Below are 17,260 nucleotides of genomic sequence, written 5' to 3' on the forward strand. Positions count from 1 at the left end.
TTTTTGAGACCGAATGGCATCACTTTGCAGCAGAAATTTGTTGTGTCCGTGATGAACGCCGTCTTCTCTTCATCCGGAGGATACATACGAATCTGGTTATAACCTGAGTACGCATCCAAGAAACTTAATAACTTATGGCCGGCAGCACCATCAACTAATGCGTTGATGTTCGGGAGTGGATAGGTGTCTTTTGGGCATGCCTTATTCAGATCGGTGAAGTCCGTGCACATTCTCCATTTTCCATTAGCCTTTTTCACCATTACTACATTAGCCAGCCAAGTGGAGTATTGCACTTCTCGGATAAATCCGGCCTGTAATAACTTAGTGGTCTCTTCTTTCATTGCTCGTGCTCTATCGCCACCAATTTTCCTCTTTTTCTGCGCCACTGGTTTTGCTCCCCTGTAAATTGACAAATGGTGGCACAGAAATCCAGTATCTATTCCCGGCATGTTTGAGGCCGACCAGGCAAACAAGTCGGTGTTTCTTGTCAATATTTCCTGAAGATTCATCTTATCTTCTTTAGACAAACAAATTCCCAAATAGGTGACCTGCTCGGGCTTCATTCCTAGCTGGAACAGTTGTTTGTTTTCATTAGGCTCGACCCAACATCCCTTTTCAATTCTTGGGTCTAATTCAATATCTAGGTCCACTCTTGTCCGAGGGGATACCATGTTAACATCTCGTTTGCGCTCGTGAAGTGGCTTTATATGTAAGCTTGCAAAATAACATTCCCTGGCCATCTTTTAGTCGACATGAACGGTAACAATTCGGCCTTTGTCAGTTGGGAATTTCATAGCCAAGTGAGGGTTGGACACTATGGCCTTCAACTTATTGAGTGATGGTCGACCGAGTAATATATTGTACAAAGTGTTTGCATGTACTACCAGATAGGTGACTTTTATGCATTTTCCTTCGTCTTCTGATCTGAACAGGGTGTATAGGTCAATATAGCCACGTGTCTCAACTCGCTCTCCTAAAAATCTAACCAGTGGCTCATGGTACTCCTTCAACTCCTCTTCTGGTAACCCCAATTGTTTGAACGTATTCCAGTACAGGATGTCAGCCGAGCTCCCCTGATTGATAAGGGTTTTTTGGATTGTGCAGTTAAGGATATCGACACTTACGACCATTGGATCATCCTGAACTGGATCTACACACTGGAAGCCTTCGTCAGTAAAGGTGATAGGTGGGATTCAGATTCTATTGCCTAACGATATGTTATTTACGGAGCGGACCTGTCTCAAATGTCTCTTTCTAGCTAAATTAGTTGGTCCTCCGTCAGCGAACCTACCAGCTATAGTGTTGATGATCCTCTTGAGATATTTTTCATACTCGTCGTTGTCCAACTGCATTGTCGTTCAGGCTTATTGTCATTGTATCTTCGTGGTGGGTCAGGGTAACAATTTATACTTTTTTCAGAATGACCGAGGGGATTTGTTTGTACAAAATCCTGCAGATGCCTGTCTTTAATCAAATCCTCGATTTGGTCCCTTAGGGCCATGCACTCTTCGGTGGTGTGCCCTCTATTTCTATGATACCTGCAAGACTTGGACTTGTTTGCCCGAGGAGGGGTATTGGCACGCTTAGGCATAGTCAGTATCTCGGTTACCAGAGCTTGGTCGAGTACCCTAGATCGATTAGTATTGAGGGTTGTGTAAGAAGGATACTTAGGTCCCCTAGGAGGTTTTTTGGCGTCACTCTTTCGGTCCTTGTTCTCTTGCCTAGGCATAAAAGCTTCTCTCTTGTCTGCTTCTTTTGAGTTGGATCCTTGTTCTAGTCGTACCTGGTTTTGGTATTCCGCCAACTCTTCCATTTGCATGTATTTGGCAGCTCGGTTCCTCAATTCATCCAAATCCATAGGTGGCTTTTTGCAGATACTATTAACAAAAGGGCCTGGTTTCAGGGTTGTAGTGAGATGGTGCATAGCTACTGCTGGCTCTAGATTGTGGATTGACAAAGCGACTTTGCCAAAGCGTTCCATGAATGCTCTAAGCGTCTCTCTTTTTTCTTGGTGGATATTGACGAGCGCTAAAGACGTTAGAGGGTGGGGATGACTTGCCACAAACTGAAGAGTGAATTGTCTGGTCAGGGTTGTAAACGAATCGATGGATGAGGGGGGTAACCTGGTAAACCAGCTAAGTGCTGATCCCCTAAGGGACGTGGGGAATATTCTGCATAATAAGGCATCGTTTTCTGTGTATAGGCCGACTTGAGTTGTGAAAATGTCCAAGTGTTCTCCTGGATCAGTCGTCCCATCATACTTTTCTAACGTTAATCCTCTCCAATTGTCAGGTAACTTGGCCTCCAGGATAGGTTGGATGAAAGGGCTTCGATTCGAGACATCGTCCCTTTCGGTAGGGGTTTCAATTTGCGTTCCCTTTGGTTTCTCTTGCAGTGCCGAGGACTCTCCTTGTTCCTAAGTGAAAGGGGTAGTCTGAGACGGTATGTGGGTTTTAATTTCCTCCCTCAAGTCAGTGTTCTCCTTCCTTAAGGCCGACATCTCAAGTGTATCTCTTTCCCTGGCTTGTTGTATTTCTCTCATCTCGGCCTGAAGCCGTCTTACTACAGAGAAAAGGCTTTCATCGCCCCCCTTTCGGCCAAAACTTCAGGGATTAGTTGATTAGTGTCACATCTTCCTATTGACGGGAAGCTCCTCCTTGATAATTCTGTCCTTCCTGTTGGCTTCTTGTTAGTACCATGTTGATTTAGAGGCGAGGCAATCGTGCCCCATGGTAGGCGCCAAAATGTTCCTGCTGTAGAAACACTAGTCTTCGGATCTCCACTCTGAAGCAGTAATGTCACTTTGATTGTTGCTGACGTGGGGGGAATACCTTCAAAAGGCACTCCGATGCTGAAGTCAGGATTCGGTTATGAGTAATAAATGTTATTTAATATTGAAGTCAACCCTTTACCTGTACTTTCTACCTTCCTTTTATAGGCACTGTCATGGGCTAATGGACTTGCTGAATCAGCCATGGCTTTGACCCTTTAATTAAAGTAGATGATGATCTGTTAATTACTGCTGATTGAATTAATTACCTTTTAATCTTTACATGCGATTTTTGGCAATGTTAAGCCGAAGGGGTACTCGGTTACCTTTTCCTACTAGTAGATATGAGGGATGGATAGGACCAAGGAGTGTCCTATCCAGTACACCAAGTGATGATAGTTTTGCCTTCAAATGCACAAATTTGTTTGTGTTGCATGAAGACTTGAAACATTCCTTAGTTGCATAAGCACATACCATTCCATTATTTGTACAACATTACCATCCCAAACCTCAAACACCCAATTGCAAGGTCCTCATAATAAACTCAAAAATTGAATCTTTCATCACCCTAAAATCCGCCATCATAGCAATGCAACAAAATTGGGTACAGTTAAAAAAAGGGAGGAGGAGGGGTTATGGTTATGGGCTGAAGCGAGATAGTAGAGAAGGGAAAAGAGAAAGGGATTTATTTGTAATTATGTAAAACATATTTAAAGAATTATTTACAAATATTAATTTTAAATAATAAAAAATAAAATATTAAATGACATGACATGCCACGTGATGTTACATAGGAGTATTGAGTTGGTTTTCTGTTAGTTAGCTCAGCACTTAACAGAAAGAAGTTGATAGTAGAGACTAAATCCTAATTTCTTAACATTTCAAGAATTAAATTCAAATAAAATTTTATAAAGACTTATCATAAAATACTTAATATATATAGGACAAAAAACATAATTAAGCAAAAAAGAAAGCATTTGAGACAATTTATTTTTAAGCCAATTATAAATTTATAATGCATGACTTTTATTATATATGGTACAAAGATTGTATATTGTATATAGAGGGGATGAATGAAATGGAAGAGAAGCTATTACAATTCATGAAAGTGACCCAGTCGAATTTCAAGAATCAAGAAGCATCAATGAAGAAACTTAAAACTTAAATTGGACAATTTTTAAAATAGTTGGCAAATAGGGATTACAGTAGATTCTCTAGTAATGCTATTATGAGTCAAAGGGAACAATGTCATACTATTACAACAAGGAGTGCAATAGCAATTTCTAACCCCAAAGTAGCAGAGAAAAAGGCAGCTTCTAAATAAGTTGAATGCATTCAACAAGATGACTTCAAGGAAGGAAAATTTACTCTTCTAAGAAGAGAAAATTCAATGGACAACAATTGCACTAAATGAGAAAGAACTAAAAAACAAATTTTTGAGGATGTTTAGAAACCTATAGACAAGGAGAGGTACAAAAGACTTTCATTCTCTCAAAGTGTGCAAAATCCTATTAAAAAAAATAGTTTGAGAAATTTTTGGATGTATTTAGAAAGCTCCAAATAAATATACATTTTGCTCAAGCATTAGAGCAAATGTCGTCATATCTTAAGTTCATGAAGGAGTTGTTGTCAAAGAAGAGAAAGTGGGAAGTAGATAAAACAGTCCCATTGATTGAAGAGTGTAGTGCCATTTTAAAATGAAAATTACCTCAAAAGTTGAAAGATTTAGGCTACTTTAACATACCATCCACCATTGGCAATTATACCATCGGAAGAACCCTTTTGATCTAGGGACAAGTATTAATTTAATGCTTCTTGCTATAATGAAGAAATTGGAGATTAAAGAGGTTAAGTCCACAAGTATCACTTTGCAACTTATGGATAAATCATTTACATATTACTATGGAGTTGTGGAAGACCTTTTAATGAAGGTAGATAAATTTATTTTTTCAATCAATTTTATAATTTTGAATATGGAGGTGGATGCGGATACTCTCCTAATTTTAGAGAGGCCATTTTTAACCATTGAAAGAGCCTTGTTGACGTGTAAAAAAGAGAATTGATGTTGAGAGTTCAAAAAGAAAAAAAAACTATGGTTCATTGAGTTTCTTTTTTATGATTTAATGTATTGTTCTAATACTTGTATCTTTCATTCCATTTTAAGGTGAGATTTACGTTATTTTTAATTCAATTTTTGAATATTGTAAATATGAATATTTTTATCTAGTCGATTTTACTAATTAATTGGGATAATATATAGACAAATATATATATTTTTAAACAAAATTATTATTATTTTAATAAAAAATTAAAAAGCTAACTTGAACGCTGTCAAAAGATATAAAATTAAGTATTTAATTCAAATGTATTATTTTAAATTTACTTCTGCATGATTCGTAAATAATTTTAATCTATATGCTTAGAATATAAAATTTATAATTTTACAAGAACAATGCTAAAATAAATACTTACAATTTTTTCCATTTTGATGCTTTTAACATGTTTAACTTTATTTCCTCTCTTTATTTTAGCATTGTATTTATATATGATTTTCAAATCCCCTTGTCTAGGTTCACCAAGGCAAGATGACCCTTACGGGATCCTATACCTTACATTCAGATTATGGTATTGGACACCGAAACATGTAAAATACACACTTAGATTATTTGTTTTAAGATTAGGAAGAACTGATTTTGATAAAAAAAAAATTATAAACATAAATGATGAGTGTAAATTAATCTTTGTTATAGGTTTTGTATTGAAATGTATGTGAAAATGAAATTGATTCTATATTTTTATCGAAGAAATATTTAGTATTTTTTTATTAAAAAAATCAGAGATTATAAGGTCTTTCCAAGTTTAAAAAGTTTAATATTAATTATTATTTATGGTTTGTTGTTGTGTCTGAAAAAAAGTTTTGCACAATATAATTTACCTTCGATTAAATAGGCTAATCTCAACACATGAACATGTACCATTGGGTCAATCTTTCTGATTATAAATACTTAATACTTATAAATATGATTTTATTTTATTTTATGTTGATATTTAAAAATATTTTTTGTCATTATTTAGCAAATATGTGCTATGTATTTAATTATGTCATTAGTTACATCTCAATAATTGTTATTATGATGCGAATAAATATATGATACATCATTATTAAATTAAATAAAAAATTTCTTTAAAATTTATGAAGAATAAAATTTATGAAAAATTTAAAAAAATTATATTTATAAAAAATAAAAATATTTTTAAATTCATTTTAATTATCATTTATGTGATCATAAATTCAGTTATGAAATATCACTTAAACACATGAATCAAACTAACAGAAGTGATTTAAAAATTCTAGAAAAAAAAATCAATTATGAGATAACAAGAAAACATGCATTTACGATGTTGTTGCTAGAACATTCGAGTTGATGTGTCAGTTTTTATAGAGGCTAAACAGTGGCCGGACTTAATTATTCAAGATTTGGGACATAGAAGATAATGCCAATATAATCTTATTAAAGCTATATTTGATTATTTCAGTAAATTAAATGTAAAGTTTTTATAAATTAGACATCTTTAATTTGTATGCGCGTAAATTTTATTAGGGCTGAGAAAAAATAAGTTTTATTGGCTTAATTTGTATCTATAGCTAAACTATTATATAAAATCATATTATTAACAATACCAGTTGTTATTATTCAAACTCTTATAATTTTACTCTCACCTTGTGATTTGTTTGACCCAAGAAACCTAAATTCAATTTTGAATGTTAATTAGATTTAAAATCGTCAATTGTTATAGTTGTAAAAGTTTATGTTCGCCATTTTCTTTGTAATTTACTCATGATTAAGAGATTCAATAGCTACAATTCTATTCCAAATCATATAAATTTATACTATTGTTTTTAACTTAAATATATTTAGAAGAATATTTTAAATTATTTTAGAATTTTGTCTCAAAAAATAAGATATAGAACCAATTTTGGCTTAAAAAAAACTAGATTTAGATATAAAACCAATTCTAAATAAGACTCAACATCAAATTTGCTAAAGCCAAACTAATTTTATGAAAAGAAGCGCTTAGATCTTAGACTTAATCCATATAAAAGAATTCTAAATGGATGTGGTTTGACTTTATGCTAAAGCAGTTTATGCACGTTTCTATATTGTACTGGTATATGTTACTTATTCTTACATTGTGAATAATTTTATACAAAATATTTTTTTATCAATTTAACTATTAAATTATAACTATATATTACCTTAATCATTAATGTTAAATTTATTGAAATTAAATAACTATAAGATTGCAATTAAAAAGATCTTATTTTCATATATATTATGTTAAATTTAATGTATAATAATAAAGTATCAAACAATTTTATATTGATTTATAATTATAATTTATATAATTGAAACTTTTAATATTACCTTTAGTTTATAAATTAAATTATTCAATAAAAAAGTTATTAAACGGTGTAATGTATGTAAGTATTTATGTATTATAAATAGGTGTAATTTTTTAATTATTTTAATATTATATATTATTTATGTATAATATTTATCTAATTTATAATATTATGTTAAATTTACTGTTTTATTTTATTTTTTAGTATAAATAATTTGATAAATAATAAATTAATAAATAAAAATTATTCAAATTTGTTTAATATTCTGTTTGGTTGAATTCTGTTGTTTAATGTCCCAAATTTTGTAAGGATACTATATATATATTGATTTGTTCATGCAAATGTATGTGTATTGAATTATGTTGCTGGTTTGATTGATTTGGAAAATTGGCTAAGTATGTAGTGCAAAGGTGTTCTCGCTGAAGCGAGAGGACCCTAAGAGGAAGGCGCGAGATTGTTGCTTTCTCACTGTAGCAAGAGAGCAACAGTGAGGGATGCATTTTTGGGTGAAGTCTCGTTGTAGCGAGATTTTGCAGAAATTAGGGTGCAGTTTCCTCTAAGATTTTTGCTGTAGCAACAAGGGGCGTCACTGCAACGAGTGAGAGATGTCTTGCTGCAGCAAGAGTGTGTCGCTGTAGCGAGCGTGTTGCGATTAAATGGGTATTTGAAGGGTTTAGGGTTCAAAAGATTTATTTTCTATCCCCCCTTTGAAATTCTTTCGATTCTCTCTATTTCCAACTCGTTCTTACCGATTGAATTGCCTCCAAAGCCATTTAGAAGCTAGATTGAAGGTTGAAATTGAGTTTGGATGCTTGGAGGTAAGTTTATGAGTTAGGGTTTTCGGTTTCTCGTCCCTCTTTCTTGTATTCTTGGTTTCTCATAGGGATTTTCATGTTTTAGGGACGAAAATTTGTGTGGAGAGCTATTCTATCGTGAATTTTGTGAAGGGTCTTCATTCCAAGGTAAGGGGAGTAAATCTCAAACATTAACCTCTCTTGGGTAGCTTAAAATGGGAAACCCTTAACTATTTTAATAACGATATAAATGTAAATTGTAATAAAGACTCTAAATAAAAGCGTCATTAAGGAATACTACGATTTTTACAAAGCAAATATGATTGGGAGTAGTGAAAATTTATTATTTGATGCTTTTGGAATAATGAACATATTATTAATAATGTATTATGCCAACTTTAAGATAAATGACCTTATTATTACTAAAAAAAATATGTATGTTAAGTTGTGTGTAACACCCCAAATTTTGCAATAATATTTTAATTACTATATATGTATATATATGAGAATTTCCACGTGTTTGCATGATTGATTATTGATGATGATGTGTATTAGATGGTGGTGTAAATACGTGAGATGATTATGGATGCGTACAAGTGTGTTTGAATATTTTTGAAAATGGATTGAGAAATTGGTTAAGTATTAGGTACAGGGTGTTCTCGCTGCAGCGAGAGATGTCTCGCTGTAGTGAGAGGGCACTGGGAGGAAGGCGTGAAACTGTCGCCTTCTCGCTGTAGCGAGAGGTCCTCGGTGTAGCGATAAAACGACAGTTTAAGGTGCATTTTTTAATGCAGTCTCGCTGTAACGAGAGAGTCTCACTGTAGCGAGATTTTGCATAAACCAGGGTGCAGTTTCCTCTGAGATTTTTGCTGTAGCACCAATGGGCGTCGCTGTAGTGAGACATCTCTCGCTGCAGCGAGAGTGTCGCGATCTGAGGAGTATTTGAAGGGTTTAGGGTTCGAGAAACCCATTTCTCATCTCTCCTTTCGAAATTCTTTCGATTCTCTCTACTCCCAACCCATTCTTATCAATTAAATTGTCTCCAAAGCCATTCGAGAGCTAGATTAAAGGTTGAAATCAAGTTTGGGATGCTTGGAGGTAAGTTTGTAAGTTACGGTTTCGGTTTCTCGCCCCATCTTCTTGTATTCTCAATTTCTCATGGAGATTTCCATGGTTTAGGGATGAAGGATTCGTGTGGGGAGCTATTCTAACGTTGATTTCATGGTGGGTTTCCATTCTAAGGTAAGGAGGAGTAAATCTCAAACCCTAACCTCTCTTGGGTAGCTAAAATAAGGGATTTGTAACTATTTTGGTTACTATCTAAATGTAATTTGTAATAAGGGTTGTGAATAAATCTGTTCCTGAAGGAATATTACACTTTTAATGCGAAAACATCATTTGGGAGTAGTTAGAATAATGCCCAAGCTTAGGATAGATGACTCTATGACTATTATTGAGAAATGTGAGTGATGGATTGTAGACTGGGTTGAGTCTGGAAGTGTCTGACCTCCGACACCTTGTATTGATTGTGGGACGTGTGAACTTGTGTGATGAATTTTTATGTTGGATGAATATTTAATGATGATTGAGGTATGTTGAGATTGGTTGATGATGCTTGCATGATGAATGACATAATTATTGTATATGTGTTGTTTGGTAGTTGAAGTATGCCGAATGAGTGAACCAGTGACATAAATGCAAGTGTGTGTGAGCATATCGATGCTTGAATAAAGCAAATGGTTAGAAATGGGTGTAGATGACATATTGAATGTTATTGAAAATGAATATAGGCTATGTGCCGTGTGCTGTGACTGAATGTGGGCACTGTGTGTCGTATGCGAATATGAATGTGAATGAAATGCTGAAAAGAGTAATTGTAATACGGCAGTTAAAATAGATGAATGGACGTAATTGCAATACAGGTATTGTGGTATGATCCAAAGGACGTACTCATAATACATATATGTAATATACCAAATTATTTGGTTAAGGCTCACGTATTATGACTCATTGCTCTATAAAAGAGTGTGGAAAGAATGAGAAATGTGATGGTAAGTTTAGATAGTTACAATAATACAACTGGGGGTATAGAGTCCGGAGAAGATTTGAGAAATCTTGGAGAAATGAGGGTGGTGAATGCTTGTGAGGATAGTACACAACGAATTGCTGACAAGAAAAGCATTCACAGGCCACACACTCGTTTCTTGACGAGACCCCTGACTATACCTTTGCTAGAAGGGGCTGAGTCGGCACACGTGTATCCATATTGCTGCGGCTAACCGGCGGCTATCTAAGCTGTGAAGTCCTCAAGGGATCCCAGGGGCATTGAATGTAAATGTGAAAAGAATGTAAAAGGGTGATGTACATGAGATAGTATAGAAATGGTGCAGTTGGAATATATGCATTGTGCCATGTTGGTTGATGTTGTCATGATACATGTGTTGTAATACATCGACGGGTGTGATTGTGACACATGTGTAGTGACATATCGATTGACGTGGTGTAAAACATGTATTGTGACGTGTATAATAGTAAGCAGATGCATGTTATGAAAAATTGTGAACATGATTAGTTGTTTATCTTGCGTATATTATTCTGTGATAGTAAAACGTACGATTTGAGTGTTATTGTGAATTAATCCCTGTTGATTGGTGTTATTAAGTACTGTCTATGCATGTGAGTATTTATTTATGTTAAACCAGAGATTTAGTGGGGTGGGAGATACTCACCCTTACTAATATTTTTAGGTGATGGATGTCAAAAGAGAAAGGTGTCTACTCGTCCTAGAATCATAGTCCAAGGGTATTGAAAGGAAGGCTGCTTTGTAGAGATTAAAAATGTTTGAGAAATTGTACTATTTTATTCAAATTGTAATTTGTGATAACTAAATCGTGTAAGGGATTTTAAAGGCTGAATTTAGAATTTATGGTACTTGAGTCAATTTCGTTGAAATTATTTCATTATCGTCCATAGTAAAAATCCCAATTTATATGTATTCATAGTGAGCTATATATTTTGTTAAAAATAAAGTTAAATTTTATCTAATTATCTCAAGTTTCAAAACTTTACCCTTGGAATAATATGAAACTTTCACAAGAAGAAATTTGTAAATTTTGTTATTATGTTACTATAGAGTTTGGGAGTGAAACTAAGTAAATTATTTTTTTCTATTCACATAACAATTTGTTTATTAAGTAAAAAAAAATGAAGGTGTTACATTGCGCGATTGGGTTAAGTCTGGGGATGTCCGACCTCCGGCTATTATATTGATTGTGTGAAATGGTTGGTGATTCTATTATTGGATGAATGTCGTTGATGATTGAGGCATGTTGAGATTGATTGATGGTAATTTATGAAGTATGATATATTTATGCTATTTGATAATTAAGATATGCCAAATGAGTGAAGCCATGTTATCGATACAAGTGTTTGTTTATTCTTAAATAAAGAAAAGGTTTTCTATGTGATGTAATCACGGTGTCACAGTGAGCGTGACTAAGTGCAGTGAACGCATGTGTAAATGAATTAAATGAAATGCTAGAAAAAAGTGATCATAATACAGGAGTCAGACTAGATGAATGGATGTGATTGCAATACAGGTATTGTAATTCGACCTACAAGGGTACTCATAATAAATGTATTGTAATACACCAAACTATGTGGATAAGGCTCGCGTATTATGACACGTGCCCTGTAAAAAAGGTGTGGAAAAGAACAGGAAATGATGGTGGTGAGTTTAGATAGCTCAGAAATACACTTGGGGTATAGAGTTCGGAGAAGATTTGGAAAGTCTTGGAGAAATGAGGGTGGTGAATGCTCAATGTGAATGAGTGCACATTGATTTGCTGAAAATGAAGTATCACAGGCCACACACTCATTTCCTGATGAAACTTCTGACTATACCTTTGCTAAAAAAGGCTGGATAGGCACACGTGTATCCATAATACCGCGGCTAACCAGTAGCTATCTAAATTGTGAAGTCCTCAAGGGATCCCAGGAGTATTGAATATGAAAGTGAAATAAATGTGAAAGTGTGATTTATATGAAATAATATAGAAATTGTACAGTTGTAATATATGCACTGTAACATATCGATTGATTTTGTTATGATATATGTGTTGTAATACATCGACGAGTGTGATTAGGACACATGTGTTATGAAATATTGATTGACATAGTATAATACATATATTATGATGTGCAGATTAGTAGAAAGATGCATGATCTAAAGTGGTAAATATGATTGATTGCTTGTCTAGTGTACACTCTTTGTGATGATAACTTGTATAATTTGAGTGTTATTGCTAATTCAAATCCATGTTAAGTATACATGTGATTATCTTGCTTTTGTTAACAAGAGATTTAGTGGGACGGGAGATACTCACCCTTACTAAAAATTTTCAGGTGATGAGAGTGAAGAGATAAATGTGTTGGGTCCATCTTAGGATCATAATCCAAGGGTATTGGAAGAAAGACTGCTTTGTAGGGATTCAGACCATTTAAAAATTTGTGTTATTTTATCTTAACTGTATTTTGTAATGGGTAAATTTGGCAATGATTTTAAATATTGGATTTTAGAGTTTATGATACTTAAGCCAATTTTATTGTAATGAATATTTTGAAAATGTTCTTAGTGAGAATTCTAAATTTATATGTATTCAAATGAACTAAATGATTTGCTAGAATTAAAGTTAAGTTTTATTTATTACCTTTAAAGTTTTCTAAGAAGGAAATATAAAATTCTATCTTTATTCTATTATTAAATTCATGAATAAAAATAAATTTATTTTTTTTATCTGCCATAAAAATTTGTTCATTTGAATAAAGAAAATAGAGGTGTTACATGTAACGTTCAAAATTTTAAGTGTTTGCTTTGTACTATTAATTGATTTTCTCGATTAATTTACATGAATAAGATTAATAAGAGATTAATTAAATATTTATTAGAATTCAAATCTATGTTGATTAGGTAGACTAGAATTAAAAATTTATAATAGAATTTTCTCTTAGGAGAGAAATAAGTATAGTTTCAGTAATTTAAATTATCAGAATAAAATAATATTAATTGTCCTAGATCCAACGGTGGGGAAGTCATCCACCACACCTTGATCTAATGGCTCATAATCAACCTTATAGCTCATTTGAGACCACAAGATTTATGAACAAATCAAAATTTGCCAAGTAACTCCATTCATCATGGCCACTTGGATATTTTGTTTTCCTTTATTTCTTTATAAATTTATCACTTCTCTCTCTCATTCTCTTCTCCATCTTTCTCCTTTTCTTACCTCCATAAACTTTTCTCTCAAGCTCACCCACACTTGCAAATTAGAAACATCTTTGGAATCAAATTATTGCTCAAAGGAGGTAGGGTTCAATATTTGTTGTTATGCTTATGTGGATATGTGTGGCCACCTAGCTTATGTTTTAAATATCTTAATCAATGATTTATGTGGTGTTTTTATTATGTATAGCTGGATTAATGGTGGGTTGGGTGAGTTTGAAGGTAGATCAAGTAGAAAAACAAAGAAGAGAAAGAAAACAGCAAGTCTGAAAATATAATTCTCTAGGATTTTCGTACAAATATACTATGTTGACCAATTATTTACAATTTAAATGAAAATATTTTTAACTTAAACTAGACTTCCAGAGCATTCTATACATATAAATTATTAAGCAATTGAATTAGTATAGAATTATTTATGAATTTTTAAAGTTTGCTTTAAGTATTATTATGTCACATGTATGATTCATGTTGAGTCTTTTGATTATTTATTTAATTTCTTATATATGTGTATCATAATCATTATGATCTTGTGTATTATAAATGTTAGACATAAAATTTACTATACTTCGGACCATGTTTTCAATAATTACAATTGAAAGATTTCCTTATTCGTTTAGCAATCCTTTGTTTAAATAAAAACTGAAGCAATTGAAAATGAAAGCGATGTCAACATAGAAGTACACAACCCTACTGAGAATTTTAGAAATTCTCACCCTATTTAGTTTCCGTTTCATTCTCAGATTTGCATGATGGACGCAACAACAGTGATCTACATTGAGTTCCCAGATGTGCAGTGGGCCATGATAGTAGTTGTAGGACACTAACCTTAGTTTTAAATTGTTCAGTGAAGACTTGTTAAAATTGCACTTTGATGACATGGGCCACTGATCTTTTTGTATATAGTGGTCCTTATATGTATTCCTGACTATATGTAAATAACATGGTGTCCTATATATATAAATATGTCTAATTATCTTTCTGTAAAATGTATGAGTTAAATTATTTACTATGTTTATTTAAGTTATTCCATATTTCATATTCGATTTTCTTTTATTTTTATTTTTATAACGTCTCATTCTTTTATATATTCTATAATTACTACTAAATCAGTATAAAATGAATGAGTAGAATAAATAAATAAAAATTTATTACTATAATGCAACTACTGTATTTAGTAATTATAACTTAAGCATAAACTAAATATAGTAAGGTATTACATTACAAGTTGCATCCTTAATCTTAGATGGTTGCAAAAGGGGCATGTCACATTTTCCTGAAAATTGGTGCATGAATCTATTTCTTATTGTCCTATGAAACCAACATTATCATATTCGGATAGAGAAAATCAGCGGCATACAGTCATATACTGGTCATATTTGATAGCATACGCAATCGGGATAATTCAAAATATGAAATTATAAAGTGGTTAAAAGTTGTGTTTATTCTTAATTAGCCACTTCAAGGAGGGGAGAATGTGTGGCATGTGATATGTGGAATCTGATACATTTGCTTGTTCAAAGCTTCATTGGTATCAATAAAGCTCCTTTGTGGATGGGATAATAATAATAGAAGCATAAAACGTTTTATGGGGGCAAATTTGGCACATCGTGGGTCTCTCTTGATTTTGGACCGTAGGAGTTTTGAGATCCAAGTGCATGAATTCAATCCATTTGACCCTTTTTTTAATGAATCCATGAGAGATTTGTACCTTACCTAGACAATCCATGGTTGGATATAATGTTAATATAAAAACAAAAAATCATACTAAGCAATGTTTTCTAGATATTGCTTAAAAAATAATATATAATACAATTTCATTTTAAATTTGTTAAAATATATTAAAACTATAGGATAAATTCAGTATATTATATTCTTAATAAAAACTTTTACTTTTATTTTTAATTATTTCTTTAAGAAGCACGGGTCAATAATTTCCAAATTCAAAAACTTTGACTGTTTGAGACAATATGTAGTCTTCTTCCGTCAATATTCGTTTCACAAGAACGGGCAAGATAGTTTTTAAAATAAATTATAATTTTTTTTTACTTAGTGCATATAAAGTCTTATATTGAACTATTTTTTTTAAGACAGAAGAATTAGTGAATAAGTATAACTTTTTTAACGGAGTTTCCCATTACATAAGATACGAATTAAACTTTTTTATCAATCTATTTAACGAGCCGCTAACTTTTTCTTTCCCTTAAATACTTATAGGCTTATAGCAACTCTAAATAGGTTAAGACTTTGTTATCAACTTGGATTAATGATGATAGCCTTTTCAACTTCATGCAACATGAATGGCTCAAATTTCTTACTGATAAATAATGAATATAAAATTTTAAATAAATCAAATATTCATAAATATATAATTTTATATTAATATTTACCAGAATTTTAAAATATAGCATATATTGAAGTAAAACTAATTAATTATTAATATATTTTTAATTGTATGAATTTTTATAAATTTAATTTATTAATAATAATTTTTAATTTAATTATTAAACTTATAAAGTTTAATAAAACTTACATTTCAGATTAAATGGATTAAATATATATATATATATATAATTTTAAATTGATCTAAAATTATTTAAAATTCATTTTTATACACTAAAATTAATATAATATATAATTGAAAAATATATAAAAATTAGAACATTTAATTATATTCTCATAATTGTTTAAACTTATCAAAATTTAGGTAAATAATTAAGATAATATATATTTACAATTAGATAAATATAATTTTTATTACTACATTTTTACAAAATTTAAATTTTAGTGTTTCTAATTTTTTATTTTTATATCTGATTTTTTGAAATTTAATAATTTTAATCTATAACGGTTACATAACTAACTAAAAAATATCACGTATGTCAGTGTTCCACGTAACCATGTCATCGTTAGGAATCAAAAGTGATAAATTTTAAAAATAAGAAACTAAATGTAATAATTATGTCATTCTAACTATAATAATTATCAATTTTTTTAAATATGTTATTTAAAATTTTCTATATTTACTATAAAAATTATTTAATTAAAACTCTAGACATCTTGTAAATAAATACATATAAAGTAGTAATTTACGATTCCTTCGTCCAAATCTAATGGAACATGGCAATAATACCGGTATCCATGCAGGTTATAATAACCAATAATTAAATATCCATAAAATCTAATAATTAAATAACAATATTTTATATATATATTTTTTAAGTTATTATATAAAATAATTTTATTTTAAATAATAATTTAAAAATATTTTGACTTAATTTTATAATTATGAATAATATATATCAAAATGAAAAAATGCAATAAAATTAAATATTTTTAAATATGATTTATTTTAAATAATTTTTTATCATATAATATAAAAAATTAATTAAATTTCAATAATAAATATATATTAATAACCATCAATTTAAAAATAAAAAATCTTAATATATTTTTATAAATATAAAAAATTATATAAAATTATAAAGAAAAATTAAATATCATCTTTAATTTTTAATATTTTGAACAAAATAAATAAAAATATAAATAAAAAATAAAATATTACAATAAGAGATAATGTATAACAATAAAATTAATTTTTTTATATTTAAATATAAAAAAATTAAAATTATATATATATATATATATATATATATATAATTTGTATACATAAAGGTGACTGAAAATAATAGTTTTTTTAATATATATATTAAAATTCAAACTAACTCATAATAATTTACACAATTAAGCAATTAAACTTAACAACAACAATAATAATATTATACTATCATGTACTTACATCTATATTTTTAAATACATTTTAAAGTAGTATATTTTCATAAAGATATTCATTTTTTGGTATTAAATTCTAGAATAACTATATTTTGAATTCTACTTTTATTTTTATTTTTGTAAAAATAGAATGCTATTTATGCAAAATCATACATTTATTACATATATATCAACTTATCAAGTGTAATAAATATTTTAAATAAATAAATATAATA

The 17,260-nt window shown here is 30.8% G+C and overlaps 1 protein-coding gene across 1 annotated transcript; it reads right to left on the reverse strand.

Moving 5' to 3' along the window:
• Positions 1-743: 743 nt before the first annotated feature.
• On the reverse strand, positions 744-2,976 carry LOC113862287. Its single transcript, XM_027495376.1, has 3 exons — positions 2,926-2,976; positions 1,333-2,416; positions 744-1,165 (listed from the first exon to the last, which is right to left on the reverse strand). The coding sequence occupies exons 1-3, from the start codon at positions 2,974-2,976 to the stop codon at positions 744-746; spliced, it is 1,557 nt and encodes a 518-aa protein (XP_027351177.1).
• Positions 2,977-17,260: the final 14,284 nt, after the last annotated feature.

Source organism: Abrus precatorius, unplaced genomic scaffold (genome assembly GCF_003935025.1).
Source record: "Abrus precatorius isolate BTA unplaced genomic scaffold, Abrus_2018 Scaffold3, whole genome shotgun sequence".
NCBI lineage: Eukaryota > Viridiplantae > Streptophyta > Magnoliopsida > Fabales > Fabaceae > Abrus > Abrus precatorius.